Source organism: Tenrec ecaudatus, chromosome 4 (assembly GCF_050624435.1).
Source record: "Tenrec ecaudatus isolate mTenEca1 chromosome 4, mTenEca1.hap1, whole genome shotgun sequence".
NCBI classification, from domain to species: domain Eukaryota; kingdom Metazoa; phylum Chordata; class Mammalia; order Afrosoricida; family Tenrecidae; genus Tenrec; species Tenrec ecaudatus.
Window position 1 is genome coordinate 98,126,036 of NC_134533.1, and position 16,049 is coordinate 98,142,084.

A 16,049-nucleotide genomic window follows, 5' to 3' on the forward strand; every position below is an offset into this window, starting at 1 on the left:
TTCATCATTGTTTATTTTTCCTTCTCTGATTTTTATTAGTATCAAGACATTTCACATCTCAGTTTTCAAATTTCAATCTCTCCAAAACACATCCGAGAACACGCTATTATTGGTCCATTCCCTTGTCAGTGGACAACCCCTCAGGTTGAGAAATTGTGTACTACTCAGTCTGTCCACCAGGGGGCGAAGCCCACACTCACAGATCTGTGGCTTGCTAGGTTTCTGCATATTGGGAAACTCCATCCTAGCCAGGGGCTCGCTGTTGTCCTCCAGTTTTGCATGAAGCTTCTTTTCCTATTCGTTAGTGACTGTAAATATCTGAGCTGGCATTCAGAAAAGCACAAGCTCTCTTTCAGAAGAAGGGGTTGGCCCTCTCCAGAAGGACCAGAAAGAAATCAGTTTGGTTGGTTTTAGAGCCCCTGCGGTGGTTGGGGGAGCAATCTCCACTTAGGCGACCCACCTCACGACTGCTGTGGGGAACTTTGTGTAGGAGTCAGACCAGGCCCGCAGGTGCCCGTTGGCATCATGCTCCAGATCAAACGCACAGGACTGCTTTGTTGTTAACAGAGTCTCCCTAGTACACTGTTGGCTCTGAGGTGAACCTCCCCTCAAGACTCAGGTTTCCTCGCCCAGAGAACCTCCATCAATCCTCATTGCCAACTGGAAATAGGGACAGATGAATCCTAAGGAGATCATCCCGTTGCTGTGAGAGGTCAGAGCTATGGAGCATAGAGAGGCAGATAGAGTACTGCCTGTAGGGACAGACTTCACTACAGGCTCCCTCTGTAGTAATCCACAGTGGGATCTCCCAGACAAGAGTCAAGTAAGGAAGGGTTTCTCATGCTCTAAACAGAAAGCCCCAGAGAGGCCTGCCTTGTTGCTATTAAAGCCTTCCCTGTGTGTAGTACATTGTCTGTGGAGACCGTCTTCACTAGACGCCTGCGTCCTATCACACAGCAGCTTCAGGCAGTGGTTCACAGTTCCAGTGACAGGAGGCGTACACCAGGGGACCTGACTCCCAGCCCTGTCTGAGTGGCATCAGAGACTCACGTAATGTGGTGCCCTGGACGGCAGGGAGAGTGTTGGCGATGGGAGCACACCCCACTGCGGGGCCCTTCTGTAGCGATTTACAGTAGGCTTGCAACAGACAATGTTCAGGTGGAGGGCGCATTAGCATAATCCAAAAGGACCTCAGAGAGGTATGCCTCGCTGATTGGAGAGCAAAAGCTCCGAGTCTTAGCTCTCTGTCCAGATGGGAGAGAGGATAGTTAGGGGAGCTACTCTGTGTCTGGGGCCACTTTCCCAGTGGTCCCCGAAGGTCCCCCACAGCACTGGGGACAGTGGGAGAAGGGATTATCCTGTGCCGTGGGCCCCTGGCAGACTCTCTGATTCTCGTGTAGGAAGAGCTTCTCTCTAGTCCCTTTCTCCTCGATTCAGAGGTCCTCCAAGCTTCGAGGAGCTCTCTCCTTGTTGCACTTCTCAGGGCAGCGAGGAACAATGGTCTCTTTCGGCTACCATGTTTTCAGAATCCGTCTGCATATGAAATTGTAAATTTTCTTGGAGGCAAACGCAACACACACAAAAGGAAACTGATAGCAATGAAGAAAGATGAAGAGAAAGGTGAAATTATATTCAACAATACATTTTACTCAGCTTGGTACATCCAAAATAATGTCAATGTGTACTTGAATTATTACAATATTAATGAATCACTTTAATCACTTTCTTGTGCTAAGTCTGTAAAATCTGGTATTCATTTTACACTTAATGTTCATCTCGGCCTGGACTCGTCAGAGGTGATTGCTGTGGCTGTGAAGAGGTGTTTTCGAGTTTGTTATAGACTCATAACAACCCCAAGTGACAGAGTAGAACTGCCCCTTAGCATTTTCTAGGCTGTGATCTTTGCAGGAGCAGCTAGATCTCCAGGTTTGAGTGCTAACTATGAGTGCAGATGTGTAACTATGTTGGTGATTTCATGTCACCTTGGCTGAGCAATAGAAGCCAGTTGTTTGGCCAAATACTAGTCTGTTGCCATTAAAATGTAGTTCCATATGATTTTGATTTATCAGTAGATATTTTATATATTTCCTAATAACAAGAACAATCTAGCATATTAACACACTGTGATTATTACATTCAGAAAATTTGACATTGCTGCAGTACTTTAATCAACCATCTAGCTCCCTGGTTCTGCTAGTTGACCAAATTATCATCTCTGTGACATTTTCTCTCCAGTCTGAGACTGTGTATTTAATTCCATCGCCATGCCGTCTTGGATCTTCTCATCTAGAGTAGCTCCTCTACTTTCTTAGACTCCCATGACATTGACATTTTGAAGTAGACAGGCCCTATGAAAGATAGAATAGGAATATTTCTCAGTTTTTCTAAGTCTTCTGCTTATCCCAATCTTCCTTTCACCTTTATGAGTTAGCATGCTCGGTTAGAAAAAGTTCTAGCCCAGTATATGAACCATGCATTTCTCTCAGGAAACTGGATTCATATGAATGGAGGGCGCTGTTAGAAATCAAACTCTAGTCACTCGATGTGCATCTTATGATCTGCTTTCATCTGTGATCCTAGAATCTTTCAGTGGACCAAGTGAAGAAATATGTTTATTTATGTGCATATAATCTATTCTCTATATGTAATTCATACACAATCTATTATATAATCTAATCATTTATCTATGAAGATTCAAATTCTTATACTACTTTCAATTTCAACCCATATCTACAGCATTCTTCCACTTAGTGTTTTCCCTTTCTCATAAAGAGAAAGAACCTTAGTTCTGAGCAACATCAAAAGTTTCCTCATTGAACGATTTATCTTTAAACACTTGGATAATTGACTCATCTGTGTTGTGTTATGTTGTTGTTAAGTGCAGTTGCATTGGTTTTGACTCATAATGACCCTATATGAAATAGAATGAAACACTGTCCAATCCTATGACATTCTCACAGTCGCTGTGTCTGAGCCCACTGCGCAGCTGCTGCATCGAGACCTCGCCATGGCTCTCTTTCATCCAGACTAATGTTCAAAGAAACTAAAAAAAGGGCCAGGTTTGGTTTGCTGTTGTTCTCCTCCCTCTAAGTTGAGGAATTACAGCTATTACTGGAGTTGAGCCTTTCTTTTTCCTTTTGATTCATTCTCTTACTTTTTTCCCCCTCCAATACCATTATGCTATTCATTTCAAGTACAGGATGCAGTTGGGCCTGCTTCTGTTGTATTTTATTTTTATAGCGCCAGTCTTTGGTGATTCTTTTTTGACTTTTACAATATGTAGAACATCCCCTGCTTCCAATGTCATAACAACACAAAAGTTGTACTCAGAGAAATGTCATGTCCTGCTGTGTCCCTGTCCTTGTAGGTCACCAATTTAAGTGTTTTCTGATTTATCCTGCCTGTGCTTATTTCTGAAAACTTAAGTAGATATGTGTTCTAAAAAATGCCCTCTTTTCCCATAAAAGGTATGAGTAGCTCTTCTCGCTTAGTAATGTATCCTGGAATTCATTTTATGTCAATTCATAGACAGCTTCCTTATGAATATTTACAGCTGCATGGTAAACTATAGTTTAATAAAAATTCCCCTACATTTGATATAACATTTTCCAGGTACAAGTAATATTAGTTTATCTTGTACATATGTGTTCTGTTGTGGGAGAGAGATACTTTTGAGGGGAATTCATAGAAGTGGGATTAGTAGATTTGAAAGAGAAATCATATCTTGGTGATCCAGTGCTGCAATGACAGAAATAGCACACTTGATATTAACAAACAAAAAAGTATTCTCTCTCTGTCTAGAAAGCTCAAAGCCCACGTTCAGGGCACCTTCCCCTCTAGGCTAGGACTTTTTCTCTGTGGCTCTCTGATGGCTTTGGAGGAAGGTCTTTGCCCTCTTCCCACATCTGTGGCTTCTGCATCTCTGGGAGGTTTTCATGGAGTTTAGCTTCAATCTTCCTCTGGATCTAGGAGGTTCCCAGGGCAGGAGTCCCAGGTCCAATGTATGTGCTCCACTCCTGGTTGATCTTTCTTGGTGGAATAGGTCCCTTCCCCACACCCCGCTCACCGTGCTCACCTTTATCTCTTATAAGGGTGCAAGCAACCCTTCATAGAAATTCTTTTAATTTTAATTTTTTTATTTTAATGTTTTTTTAATTGGGGGGTTATATCATACTATTCCATCGTTCAATCACATCAAGCAGTACTGTGTTAATGCTACTACACTCGTTTCCTTCCCGGATTCCTTGACGTTGTTTCCTTTTCACCCCATGCTGCGCCACCATTAGAACCCCTAGGAAGCCTTCTACGTGCTGAACCTACAGGTTGGTTCCTCGATCCCGGGTTTCACATACCAAACACCAGAAACGCATGTAGCACAGATTTCAGAGGGCAGCTCCCAATGACATAACACATAAACCTTAATATAAACAAACAAAAACAGAGGAATATAGGAAATGTTGAAAAGCTGACCCAGAAACTCTCCTCACATCAGATCAGGGTTGTGGCTTGAATAAGGATATTTCCTCTCACCCTGATGTCTTCACTGCCATATTACGTCAGTGCACAGTGGCAAACTTCCGAAAATCACGGTCCAGCCAAGTTGGCATATCTTTAGGGGGATGAAGTGGGACACTGCACGTTTCAATCCATGAAAACTATATATGGTAGCTTTGTTAGAGATTATCAATTTCTCCCATTTAGGAGATGTACCATTTTGTATTTTCACCAACAATATGAGACAGTACTTAGTTCTCCACAACATCCCCAGCAAAGTGGATGGTAAAACTTTATTTTTTAATCTGATGGGTCAGATATGTCACCTTTGTGTATGTTTATGTGTTTCATATTTCAAGGAGCCCTTTTACATCTTGAAGTTACATATTTTTTTACTTATTCAGGTGCATAAGGTCACTTATTCTAGGGGTATTATCCCATTATTTTTAATATTTATTGGAAATGGTTTTCTCTCAATTAGTCTTTCATATTTCAAATTTGCTTATATTACTTCTTTTAATGCTGAAATATTTTATATTACTTTAAAATAATGTGAAATTATTTTAATTTGAAATTTAATAATGTGAAATTCAAAATTACTACTTTTAAAAATTGCACTTAGAATTTAAGACATAATTACAAAGTTTCTTTTGTACGATGAATGGAATTAACTTTTGTTGTGGTAGTCATACATTTTGATATCTAGATCTTTAATTTACTTGATATTTATTTATGGTGTAAATATTTGATAACATTTTATCTTTCTGTTGTCCCAACACCATTAATTACAAATCTTTTTACTCTTCTCCAGTGACTAGATATACTCATGAGTATTATATTTCCATGTGTACTTTAGTTGACATTTAGACTTTGTATTCTGTCCATCGGTTGGTCTATTCATGCTTTAATGTCATGTGGGTCCTAAAACTCATTAATCAGAAACACACAAAAAAAATCCCCAAGCTGCTGCCTTTAAATCCACTCAGAACCTAGTGACTTTATACAGGGTGTATGAGACAGTAAAGGGTGTATGGGAGCAAGCTGGTGGATTTGAACCTGATCTTAGGTTAGCAGCCCAATTCCTAACCCACTCAGTTCTTCCTAGTCAGTGCTTTCCTAGCTGTAGTCACCTATTTATTTTAGTGCCAACTTAATTAGCTTCTTAAAAAATTGCTGGCACTTAAAAATAATTGTGTAAATTTAAAAATAAAATGATTTATGTGAACAAATTATAAATTAAATTAGGGAGTAATAAAATCTTGGCACTGAAACTTCCTAAGAACAAAGAATGCTTTCCAGTTGTCTATATATGTATCTTTCAGAAATGGTTGATAGTTATTTTTGTATAAACTTGGATATTTTCTAACAAGTATATTTTAAGGGTCTTTTGCTTTCTGTTGCTGCTGGAAGTGTTGGATGAATAACCATAAGCTCAGTGGCTCAACTCCACCAGCCACTCTGCAGGAGAAAGATGAGGCTGTCTATACTGTAAAGATTTATAGTCCCTGAAACTACAAAGGCTCACTTGAGTCAGACTTGACTTCTTGGCAGTGGGTTAATTGCTACTGTCAATGGAATTTTCCTTTTTTATCTTCAGGTGGTTTTATTTGTGTATATTAATGCTGTTATTTCATGTTAATTTAACATCCTGCTACCTTGCTGAATTCTTTTAGTGTTTGCTTTATAGTAGGATTTTTCAGACTATATAATGTGCAAATAAAAATGGCGTTATTTCTTATTTCCTAATTCTTAATGCCTCTAATTGTTTTTTTTTTGTTTGTTTTGTTTTGTTTTAATATCACAGGGCCCCGTTCTTAGAAGTTTATTACATCTGGTTTATTATTTTGCTGTAACTGGCTTGGCATTCCTAATAATGAAGAATGCCATAAAGCTTCTTATTTTCATTCTTTTTTTTATTTTAACAATTTATTGGGGCTCATACAATTCTTTTCACAGCCCATACATATACATACATCAATTGTATAAAGCACATCTGTACAGTCTTTGCCCTAATCATTTTTTCTCCTCTTTTCTTCTTTCACATTTTATTAGGGACTCAAACAACTCTTATCACAATCCATACATATACATACATCAATTGTATAAAGCACATCCATACATTCCCTGCCCCAATCATTCTCAAGGCATTTGCTCTCCACTTAAGCCCTTTGCATCAGGTCCTCTTTTTTTTCCCCCTCCCTCCCCAGTCCCCCCTCCCTCATATGCCCTTGGTAATTTATACATCGTTATTTTGTCATATCTTGCCCTATCCGGAGTCTCCCTTCCCCCCTTCTCTGCTGTCCCTCTCCCAGGGAAGAGGTCACATGTGGATCCTTGTAATCAGTTCCCCCTTTCCAACCCACTCACCCTCCACTCTCCCAGCATCGTCCCTCACACCCTTGATCCTGAAGGTATCATCCACCCTGGATTCCCTGTACCTCCAACCCTCATATGCACCAGTGTACAGCCTCTGCCTATCCAGCCCTGCAAGGTAGAATTCGGATCATGGTAGTTGGGGGGAGGAAGCATCCAGGATCTGGGGGAAAGCTGTGTTCTTCATCGATACTACCTCACACCCTAATTAACCCATCTCCTCTCCTAAACCCCTCTATGAGGGGATCTCCATTGGTCGACACTTGGGCCTTGGGTCTCCACTCTGCACTTCCCCCTTCATTTAATATGATATATATATATACATATATACACACACATATATACATATACACATATATACACATACATACACACACTTATATCTTTTTTTTTTTTTGCATGATGCCTTATACCTGGTCCCTTGGGCACCTCGTGATCGCACTGGCCGGTGTGCTTCTTCCATGTGGGCTTATTTGCTTCTGAGCTAGATGGCCGCTTGTTCACCTTCAAGCCTTTAAGACCCCAGACACTATCTCTTTTAATAGCCGGGCACCATCAGCTTTCTTCACCACATTTGCTTATGCACCCACTTGTCTTCAGCGATCCTATCATGGAGGTGTGCAGTCAATGATATGATTTTTTGTTCTTTGATGCCTGGTAATTGATCCCCCTGGGACCACTCGATCACACAGGCTGGTGTGTTCTTCCATGTGGACTTTGTTGCTTCTGAGCTAGATGGCCGCTTGTTTATCTTCAAGCCCCTAAGACCCCAGTCACTATCTCTTTTGATAGCCGGGCACCATCAGCTCTCTTCACCACATTTACTTGTTCACCCACTTTGGCTCCAGCCGTTGTGTCGGGAGAGTGAGCATCATGGAGTTCCAATTTAATAAAAGAAGGTATTCATGCATTGAGGGAGTGTTTGAGTAGAGGCCCAAGGTCCCTCCGCCACCTTAATACTTGACCTATAAATATAGACACATAGATCTATTTCTCCTCTAATTGTTTTTATCTTGTATAATTACAGAGATTTTTGACTCTAGTATCAATTACATTGTAGGACAGACAGTGAACATTCTTACCAATTTCTGAATTTGGTTCTAATTCCAGCATTATTTCCCTAATTGTTTTGAGTATAATACTGGCTTGGGTTGACCAATTATCTGTTCTTTCCTAATTTCTCAAGAGTTTTTAAACAGGAATGAGTACTGAATTTTGTGAAAACCTCTTTCAGCATACATTTTCCTTCTTTATTAATTTTAATTAAAATTTTTTTCTTAGTGTTTTCATCTGAATTTTCCAAATTCATGATTCATCTCCTCTTAATATTACATTGTAATCTACTGTGGCTTCTACTCTTCTCTTCCCCGAGTTCCTGTATCTCCACGTTTTGGTCTCTGAAACAGTAGTTGCTTAACTATTTCCCCAAGAAATATTGATTTATCATTTTAATTGAATTGATACCACTTTCTGATGTTTTTTAATTAAAAGATCATTTTATTGGGGACTCTTACAACTCTTGTACAATCCATGCATCACTTGCATCAGGCAAATTTGTACATATGTTGCCTTCATTCTTTTCTAGACATTTACTTTCTATTCAGCCCTTGGTATCAGCTCCTCTTTTTCCCCCTCCCTTTCCCCCACCCTCATAACCCCTTCATAGATTGTACATTGTTATTATGTTCATATCTCCCACCGGCCGTTGTCTCCCTCCCCCATGTTTGCTGTTGTTCTTCCCCCTGGAGAGGGGTGTATGGTTATGTGTCACTCATTGTGATCGGTTCTCCTTTTCTCCCTTCCTCTCTCCCCCTTCCCCATACCTTTCTGATATCACTATTCCCACTCCTGTTCCTGGATTCCGTGTGTCGTGAGCTCCCATCTCATCTATTCCTGTGGATATGTTCCAGTCTAGTCTCAATTGAAAAGCAGCACTAGGGGCATGGTAGTGGGGGGTGAGGAAGCCTCAAAGAACCAGAGGACTATAGTGTGTTTCATCGATGCTTTACTGCACCCCGGTGACTCATCTCCTCCCTGTGGCCCCTCTATGGAGAGATTGTTCCACTGTCTACAGATGGGCTTCAGATCTCTGCTCTAATCCCCCTAGTTCTCAACAATGTGTTTTGTTTGTGTGTTTTTTGTGTGTCTGTTGATGCCTATTACCTGGTCCCTGTGACTCCTCATGATCGCACTGGTGGTGTGCTTCTTCCACGTGGACTTGGTGCTTCTCTGCTGAATGGCGGCTTGTGTAACTTCAAGCCTTTAAGACCCCAAACCTTTATCTTTTAATAGCCGGACACCATCTGCCTTCTTCACCACATAAGTTTTTGTTTTCCTCATTAAAAAAAAATAGTGTCATTGTGAAAATCTAATATTTCTTCTCATTCTGTTTCTCATACTCGACTAAGTTTCATTATGAGACATCCATTTTGAGGGAGGAGAAAGACAAAGAGTTAACCTGACATCTCTATTGCTCAGATTCCCTCTCCTCTATTGTTACAAGACCTCTCCATCTCTTGAAATAGCACCTCTCTGTGGAGCCAGGCCTCCTGACCTCTTAATCCTTGCCTGGTTTAACAATGTTTATACTGCCAAACCTAAACTTCTTCCAAACATTCACCAAGGTTTTCATTCAATTGTCCTTCTTGTGTCTGGAGCTCTGGTGGCATGGTGGTCATATGTCAAGCTGTGTCTACAGTTTAAAACTACCAACAGATCTTAGGGAGGAAGAGAAGGCTTTCCACTCCTATACAGTCTTGGAAACTCCCTGGGGCAGGTCTGTTTTCTCCTATAGGGTCTCATGAGTCAGCTTCTACTTGAAGGCAATGAATTTTTCTTGTGTGTTTGTGCTAATCCGAGGAGATCAGATGGCTCCTAACCAGAAGGTCGGCAGTTTGAACTCACCAACAACTTTATGAGGGAAAGCTGAGACATTCTGCTTTAGTTAATATTTACAACCTTGGAAGCCATGGGGACAGTTCTGTGTTGTCCTATAAGGTCACTATGAGCCAGAACCGACTTGAAGGCAGTGGGTTTGGTTTTACTTGATTTGTGTACCACCTCTTAGGAAATTTGAAACTCTGTGTGAAATTATTTAATGCATTTTAATTTATATGCAATTTTAATTAAGAAAATCTCCACAATCACATTGATACCTCACTGTAAATATAGGTTTTATTCCTTTTACTCCAAGCCAAAATCAAATATTGCTTTTTATGGGAACTTTTATTTCTTTGACTTCATCTTTATTATATTTTTTGAAATCAGTTTGATTATCCTCATTTTTTGGCCTTTCCATATAAATTTTGGAATAAACCTATCTGTATATAAAATTATCTTGCTGGGATTTTTATTATACTTACATTAAGTCTATATATGAATTTAGAGAGAATTGTCATCTTCATTATCTTGAATCTTCCAAACTATGAACGTAAGTATGTCTTTTCATTGACTTAAATCTAATATTTCTTTCATACATTCTGTAGTTTTAAGCATACAGATGTGTCCTCTTATTCTAGTTGTAGGAGTCTTGTGTTCAGACATTGATTTAGAATTTCTCCTATTTTCTTCATGTGTTTGTTGATTGCTATGAATTGTCCTCTGATAACTGTTTTTGCTGTGTCCCAAAGGTTTTGGTGTGATGTATGTTGTTGATCTCATTTGTTTCAAGGGATTTCTTAATTTTATCCCTTATTATCCAGTGGTTTTTAAGTAGTATATTGTTCAGTCTCCATGTGTTTGTATCTATATTCTTGTTCTTTCTGTTGTTGATTTCCAGATTTATAGTATTGTGATATGATAAAATGGATTCAAAATGTTTTTATGTTTGTTAAGTCTTGTTTTGTGGCTTCACACATGCAGAGTATGCACTGTGCGCACCGGAGAAGAAAGGGTGTTGTTATTGGGTAGTATGATCGGTATCTGTCCAGGAGCTGGGTGATGATACTGGTTAGTTTTTCTGTGATTTTATTGAGCTTATTTCCAGATTATCTGTCTTTCCTTGAGAACTGTGTGTCAAAGTCTCATACTCTTGTTATCACACTGTTTTAGACTCTATGAGAATTTGATTTATGTTTTTTGAGGATCTTTCATTTGGTGCTTATGTTTATTAAGGTTATATGTTCCTGACACATTATTCCTATAATCATTCTTGTCTTTCGTCGTGTTATTCTCCTTGAGGTCTATTTTATCGGGGATCAGTATTGCCACTCCTATCTTTTTCTGGCTGCCATTGGCTTGGCAGATTTTGATTTTTCCGTATAGTTTTATCTTGAGAATAAGTTATATAAGGCAGCATATAGATGGGCCTAGTTTTCTAATCCAGTTTGTTACTCTCTCTTTTGATTTGTACATTTAATCCATTAGCATTCAGTGTCATTATTGATATTCAGAAGTTGAGACTGTCATTGTGCTGTGTTGGTGTTTACGGTCTTTTCCCTTCTTTTTATTGTGGTTTAAAAAAAATATTTTATTAGGGGCTCATACAACTCTTATCACAATCCATCCATATACATACATCAATTGTATAAAGCACATCTGTACATTCTTTGCCCTAATCACTCTCAAAGCATTTGCTCTCCACTTAAGCCCTCTGCATGAGGTCCTCTTTTTTTCCCCCTCCCTCCGCACTCCCCCCTCCCTCATGAGCCCTTGATAATCCACAGATTGTTATTTTGTCATATCTTGTCCTATCCGGAGTCTCCCTTCCCCCCCTTCTCTGCCGTCCATCTCCCAGGGAGGAGGTCACATGCGGATCCTTGTAATCAGCTCCCCCTTTTCAACCCACCTACCCTCCACTCTCCCAGCATTGCCCCTTACACCCCTGGTCCTGAAGGTATCGTCCACCCTGGATTCCCTGTGCCTCCAGCTCCCATATGCAACAGTGTACAACCTCTGCCCTATCCAGTCCTGCAAGGTAGAATTCGGATCATGGTAGATGGGGGGAGGAAGCATCCAGAATCTGGGGGAAAGCTGTGTTCTTCATCGGTACTACATCGCACCCTGACTGACCCATCTCCTCTCCTAAATCCCTCTATGAGGGGATCTCCAGTGGTCGACACTTGGGCCTCGGGTCTCCACTCTGCACTTCCCCCTTCATTCACTATGGTATATATATATATATATATATATATATATATATATATATATATATATATATATATATATATATACACACACACATACATACATACACACACACACACACACACACACATATATATATATTCTTTTTTTTTTTTTGCATGATGCCTTATACCTGGTCCCTTTGGCACCTCGTGATCACACCGGCTGGTGTGCTTCTTCCATGTGGGCTTTATTGCTTCTGAGCTAGATGGCTGCTTGTTCACCTTCAAGCCTGTAAGACCCCAGACACTATCTCTTTCGATAGCCGGGCACCATCAACTTTCTTCGCCACATTTGCTTATGCACCCGTTTGTCTTCGGCGATAGTATCATGGAGGTATGCAGCCAATGATATGATTTTTTGTTCTTTGATGCCTGATAACTGATCCCTTCGGGACCACGTGATCACACAGGTTGGTGTGTTCTTCCATGTTGCTTCTGAGCTAGATGGCCGCTTGTTTATCTTCAAGCCTTTAAGACCCCAGTCACTATCTCTTTTGATAGCCAGGCACCATCAGCTTTATTCACCACATTTACTTGTTCACCCACTTTGGCTTCAGCAGTTGTGTTGGGAGAGTGAGCATCATAGAGTACAAATTTAATAAAAGAAAGTATTCATGCATTGAAGGAGTGCTTGAGTAGAGGCCCAAGGTCCTTCCGCCACCTTAATACTAAACCTCTAAATATAGACACATTGTGCTGTGTTGGTGTTAACGGTCTTTTCCCTTCTTTTTATTGTGGTTTTTTTTTTTCCAATTGTATTAGTCTCTTTATTCTTTTGATAATCTCTTCCATTTTTCGGTGATGAAATGCTTCAGATGCCGGCACCGTTAAGAACATGGTCACTCCCTTTATTTAAACTCAAAATTAAGCCTTTGGATTCTTGTCTCTATTCGGATCCCTGTAGTTTGGCTGCAACAGGCACCTGGAGACAGCCTCACACTGTACACGCGGCTCTAGCGTCTCCAGGAGCGCTACACGGTGATTTTAGTTTACGGATAGTCAACCAGGAGGCATTCCCAAGTGAGTTTAAATGCATTTTATTTTAGACAACCTACACGACATTTTTTTTCCTTAAAAAAAAAAAAAAAAAGCCTCCGCTCCAAATAAATCAGGGTCAAAAGTAAATGAAGAACTCACGATGATATCAGTTCCGTTTGTCTAAGTCCTGGTGTTGTGTGGATGAACAGCAGCCAGTCGGGATGAGGCATCGGTCGTGAGTTGCCCACTGTGTTAATATTTCTCCATCTCTAAGCCATCCTTAAAGAAGATCATATATGGGGTGACACCATCTTCACGGTATTCCAGCAGAGCAACCATGCCATCTGGATTCATGTTCTCACCAATAAAGAACTGGTAGTTTTTGAAATTTGCAAGGATGTTCTTGATTTGTTCTGCAGCACCTGTCATAAAAGGCTTTACTCTTTCTGGTTTCTGTTCTTCAAGTTTGCCTTTGATTGATTTCATGTAGTCTTTGATGTACTTCTTGTAGGCTTCTTTTGTGAAGCTGGTTTCGTGCAAGTGATGGTTCATGACAATATCAACACCAGTGACCACGGTGCTTTCTGCTGCATCACCATCGGGGCCTTCAGCTGAGGCGTTACCCCCAATGAGGGCGTCATCGATGGCACCTTCGGTCCTACTGACCATCTTCCCCTCCACTTCCAGACACAGCCCGTCTGCGATCTCCGACGGAGAACATCTCATCATGGCTGATGAGGTCCTGGTAGATGATCATGATGGCGGCTGAAGGGAGACAGCGGCGGCGCTAGCTTAGCAGGAGCCGGGAGCTCTGAGCGAGCACGGTGCGGCCGGAGCGGCGCTCGGGGGGAGGGGGGAGCGGGCGGAAAGGGGCTTTATTGTGGTTTTATAGATCTCTTTGTTCCTCCTCTATTTTTGAGTTGGTTTGTGTGCTGCTTTTATTGTATTGCTTTCTGGGTGGTTTTGTGCTGTGTGATGCTCTTAGGTTGTCTGCTGTTATTGTTGATTCCCTGTTTATAGGTACCACATTAACATGTATTGTAATGCTAGTCTTACTTTTGCCAATTCCTTTAGTTTTACTTGTCGGGAAATTCCTTTTATTCTTCCTAGTTTTTGAAGGATAATTTTGCTGACATAGAATTCTTAGTTAGAAAATTCCTTTCTTTTTTCGGTTAGAAAATTTCTTTCAGAATTCTATATCCCACTCCATTCTCTTCTTGCTTGCATAAGTTCTACTGAGAAATAGGAGCTTGTTCTCATTGGTTTTCCCTTATAGATGACTGCTCTTTTTTTTTTTCTATTTACTCGTAGGATTTTCTCCTTTTCCTTGAAATTAGGCTATGACATGTAGTGATCTTTGGAGATAATCCCATTTGGGGTTTTGCAGCATCTTGAAAAAACATTTTTCCCCTTGCAATGTTGGGGAAATGTTTTTACATGATATTTTGTATTATTTTTTCTGTAGATAATATTGTTTCTTCTTTTTCTAATGAGATATATTGCCCTACATCATTCTCAGCCTTTCTTCAAGTTTTGAAACCTTTTTAAATTGTTGTTGATTATATCTTTCATCAATTGTCATCAGACTGATTTTCTTTGAGCTCACTAATTTGATTTTCCTTTTTTCCATTCTATTATACATGGGATTCCTTTTTGTTTATGGATTTCAGTTTTTCAGCTTCTTCCATTGTTCTTGTGAGTGTTTCCCACATATCTTGAAAGGACCTAGACATCATTCTCTCTAATTCCATTTCTGGTAGAACCAGGGCCTCTTTTGGGGAGTATTCCATTACGTTTGGGTGATTTTCGGTAGTTTGTGTTTATTTATTTTTTTGGTGTGCTTATTACGTAACAGGCTACCATTACAATCGAGTACTATTGTAATAGAGCTCTTAGTGGTGTGTGTGCTGCAAGTTCATGTAGAGGTAGTTGCTCTGTCTGTTGTCATGGAAGATATCTAATGGGAACTAGAAAGCATACGGTGTGAAATGAAGAAAAGGGAAGAGAGATGGGTAAGTGGGTAAAGTGATGGAGAGGGGAGAAAAGAGAGTAAAATAACTAATGATAGTAACAATAAGCAACTGTCTGGATAGGCAAACATATTTGTCAAGAAAATGGGAAAATATACTTTAAGAGGTGTAATCAGGATTAATAGGCTCAGGGAAATATTTTATGAGGAAAGGAGAAAGGGATAATTTGTGCAAGTGCAGAGAAGAGGAAGGACAAAAGAGAGAAAGGGTTCCGTTTTGGCTTGCGTGTGGGGGGTGAAGTTCTGTTGTTATGGCAATTAGGATGTGGGGGGTCTGTGCACTAAGAGGGAGAAAATGTCCTTGTTTGAGTGGGTGAGCCTGAATCTACACACCTGCCTGTCTTTGCCTCAAGGGAATGCCTATTCTCCTCAGGAGGCTGGAGTTACTCTGGAAAATGATATTGAAAGAGGAGATGAGAAAAGACTAGAAAAATATCATAAAAGTAGAATAATAGAAAAAAAGTACAAAAACTGAAGAATATAAAAATAAAAGTGCCTTGTGGGAGGAGATTCTGTTCCTTTGGTAGCATGTATATGTGTGGTGGGGAGCTGGGGTACTTGTAGAAAAGGGCAGCTAAGAACACAGCAGGAAAGAAGTAAAAAGGAGGGAAAATGGCAAAAAGTGTAGCTTGGATACTGAGATTGTCAGCAGTACGCTGCCCACATGATCTGCTATTTATTCAGAGTTCTAAAGGCTAGCAAGGCGAGAGGTTGGAACCCGAGTCTAATTAGTTTTAAGTTGCTTATTGTGCTGCCAGGAAGTGTAGGTTATCTCACACACCCTCCTCCCACCGCCCTCCAGTGGAACCTTTCCAGCAGTTGGTGAAGAGATCTTCTGCTTACTGTCTAGAGGCCACATTCTCCCATCCCATGTTCTTTCAGCAAGGAGGTTTTTATGCCTGGAAAGTAAATCAAATAGGTTTTGGCTTCAGGAAAATTGGTGTTCAATTTCAGAGCATCGTGCATTTTATATTGTTTTTAACTCTTCTGCACTTTAACTTTCTTGCAAGCCTAAGTTAAGAATGCCTACAGAGGTCATATAGTGTTGA

General features: G+C 40.4%; 1 protein-coding gene and 1 long non-coding RNA gene across 2 annotated transcripts in view; one reads left to right on the top strand and one right to left on the bottom strand.

The window, feature by feature from the left end:
• LOC142445021 (uncharacterized) overlaps positions 1-16,049 on the top strand; it is a 136,879-nt gene that overhangs the window by 18,902 nt on the left and 101,928 nt on the right. The window lies entirely within an intron of this gene.
• On the bottom strand, positions 13,019-13,675 carry LOC142445020 (translationally-controlled tumor protein-like). The gene has a single exon (XM_075546495.1). It carries the CDS (start codon positions 13,638-13,640, stop codon positions 13,224-13,226), a length of 417 nt encoding a protein of 138 aa, XP_075402610.1. The 5' UTR covers positions 13,641-13,675; the 3' UTR covers positions 13,019-13,223.

What these genes read in the sequence shown, in the direction of transcription:
- LOC142445020 (XM_075546495.1), bottom strand. Translation starts at nt 13,640, where the DNA reads ATGGTCAGTAGGACCGAAGGTGCCATCGATGACGCCCTCATTGGGGGT.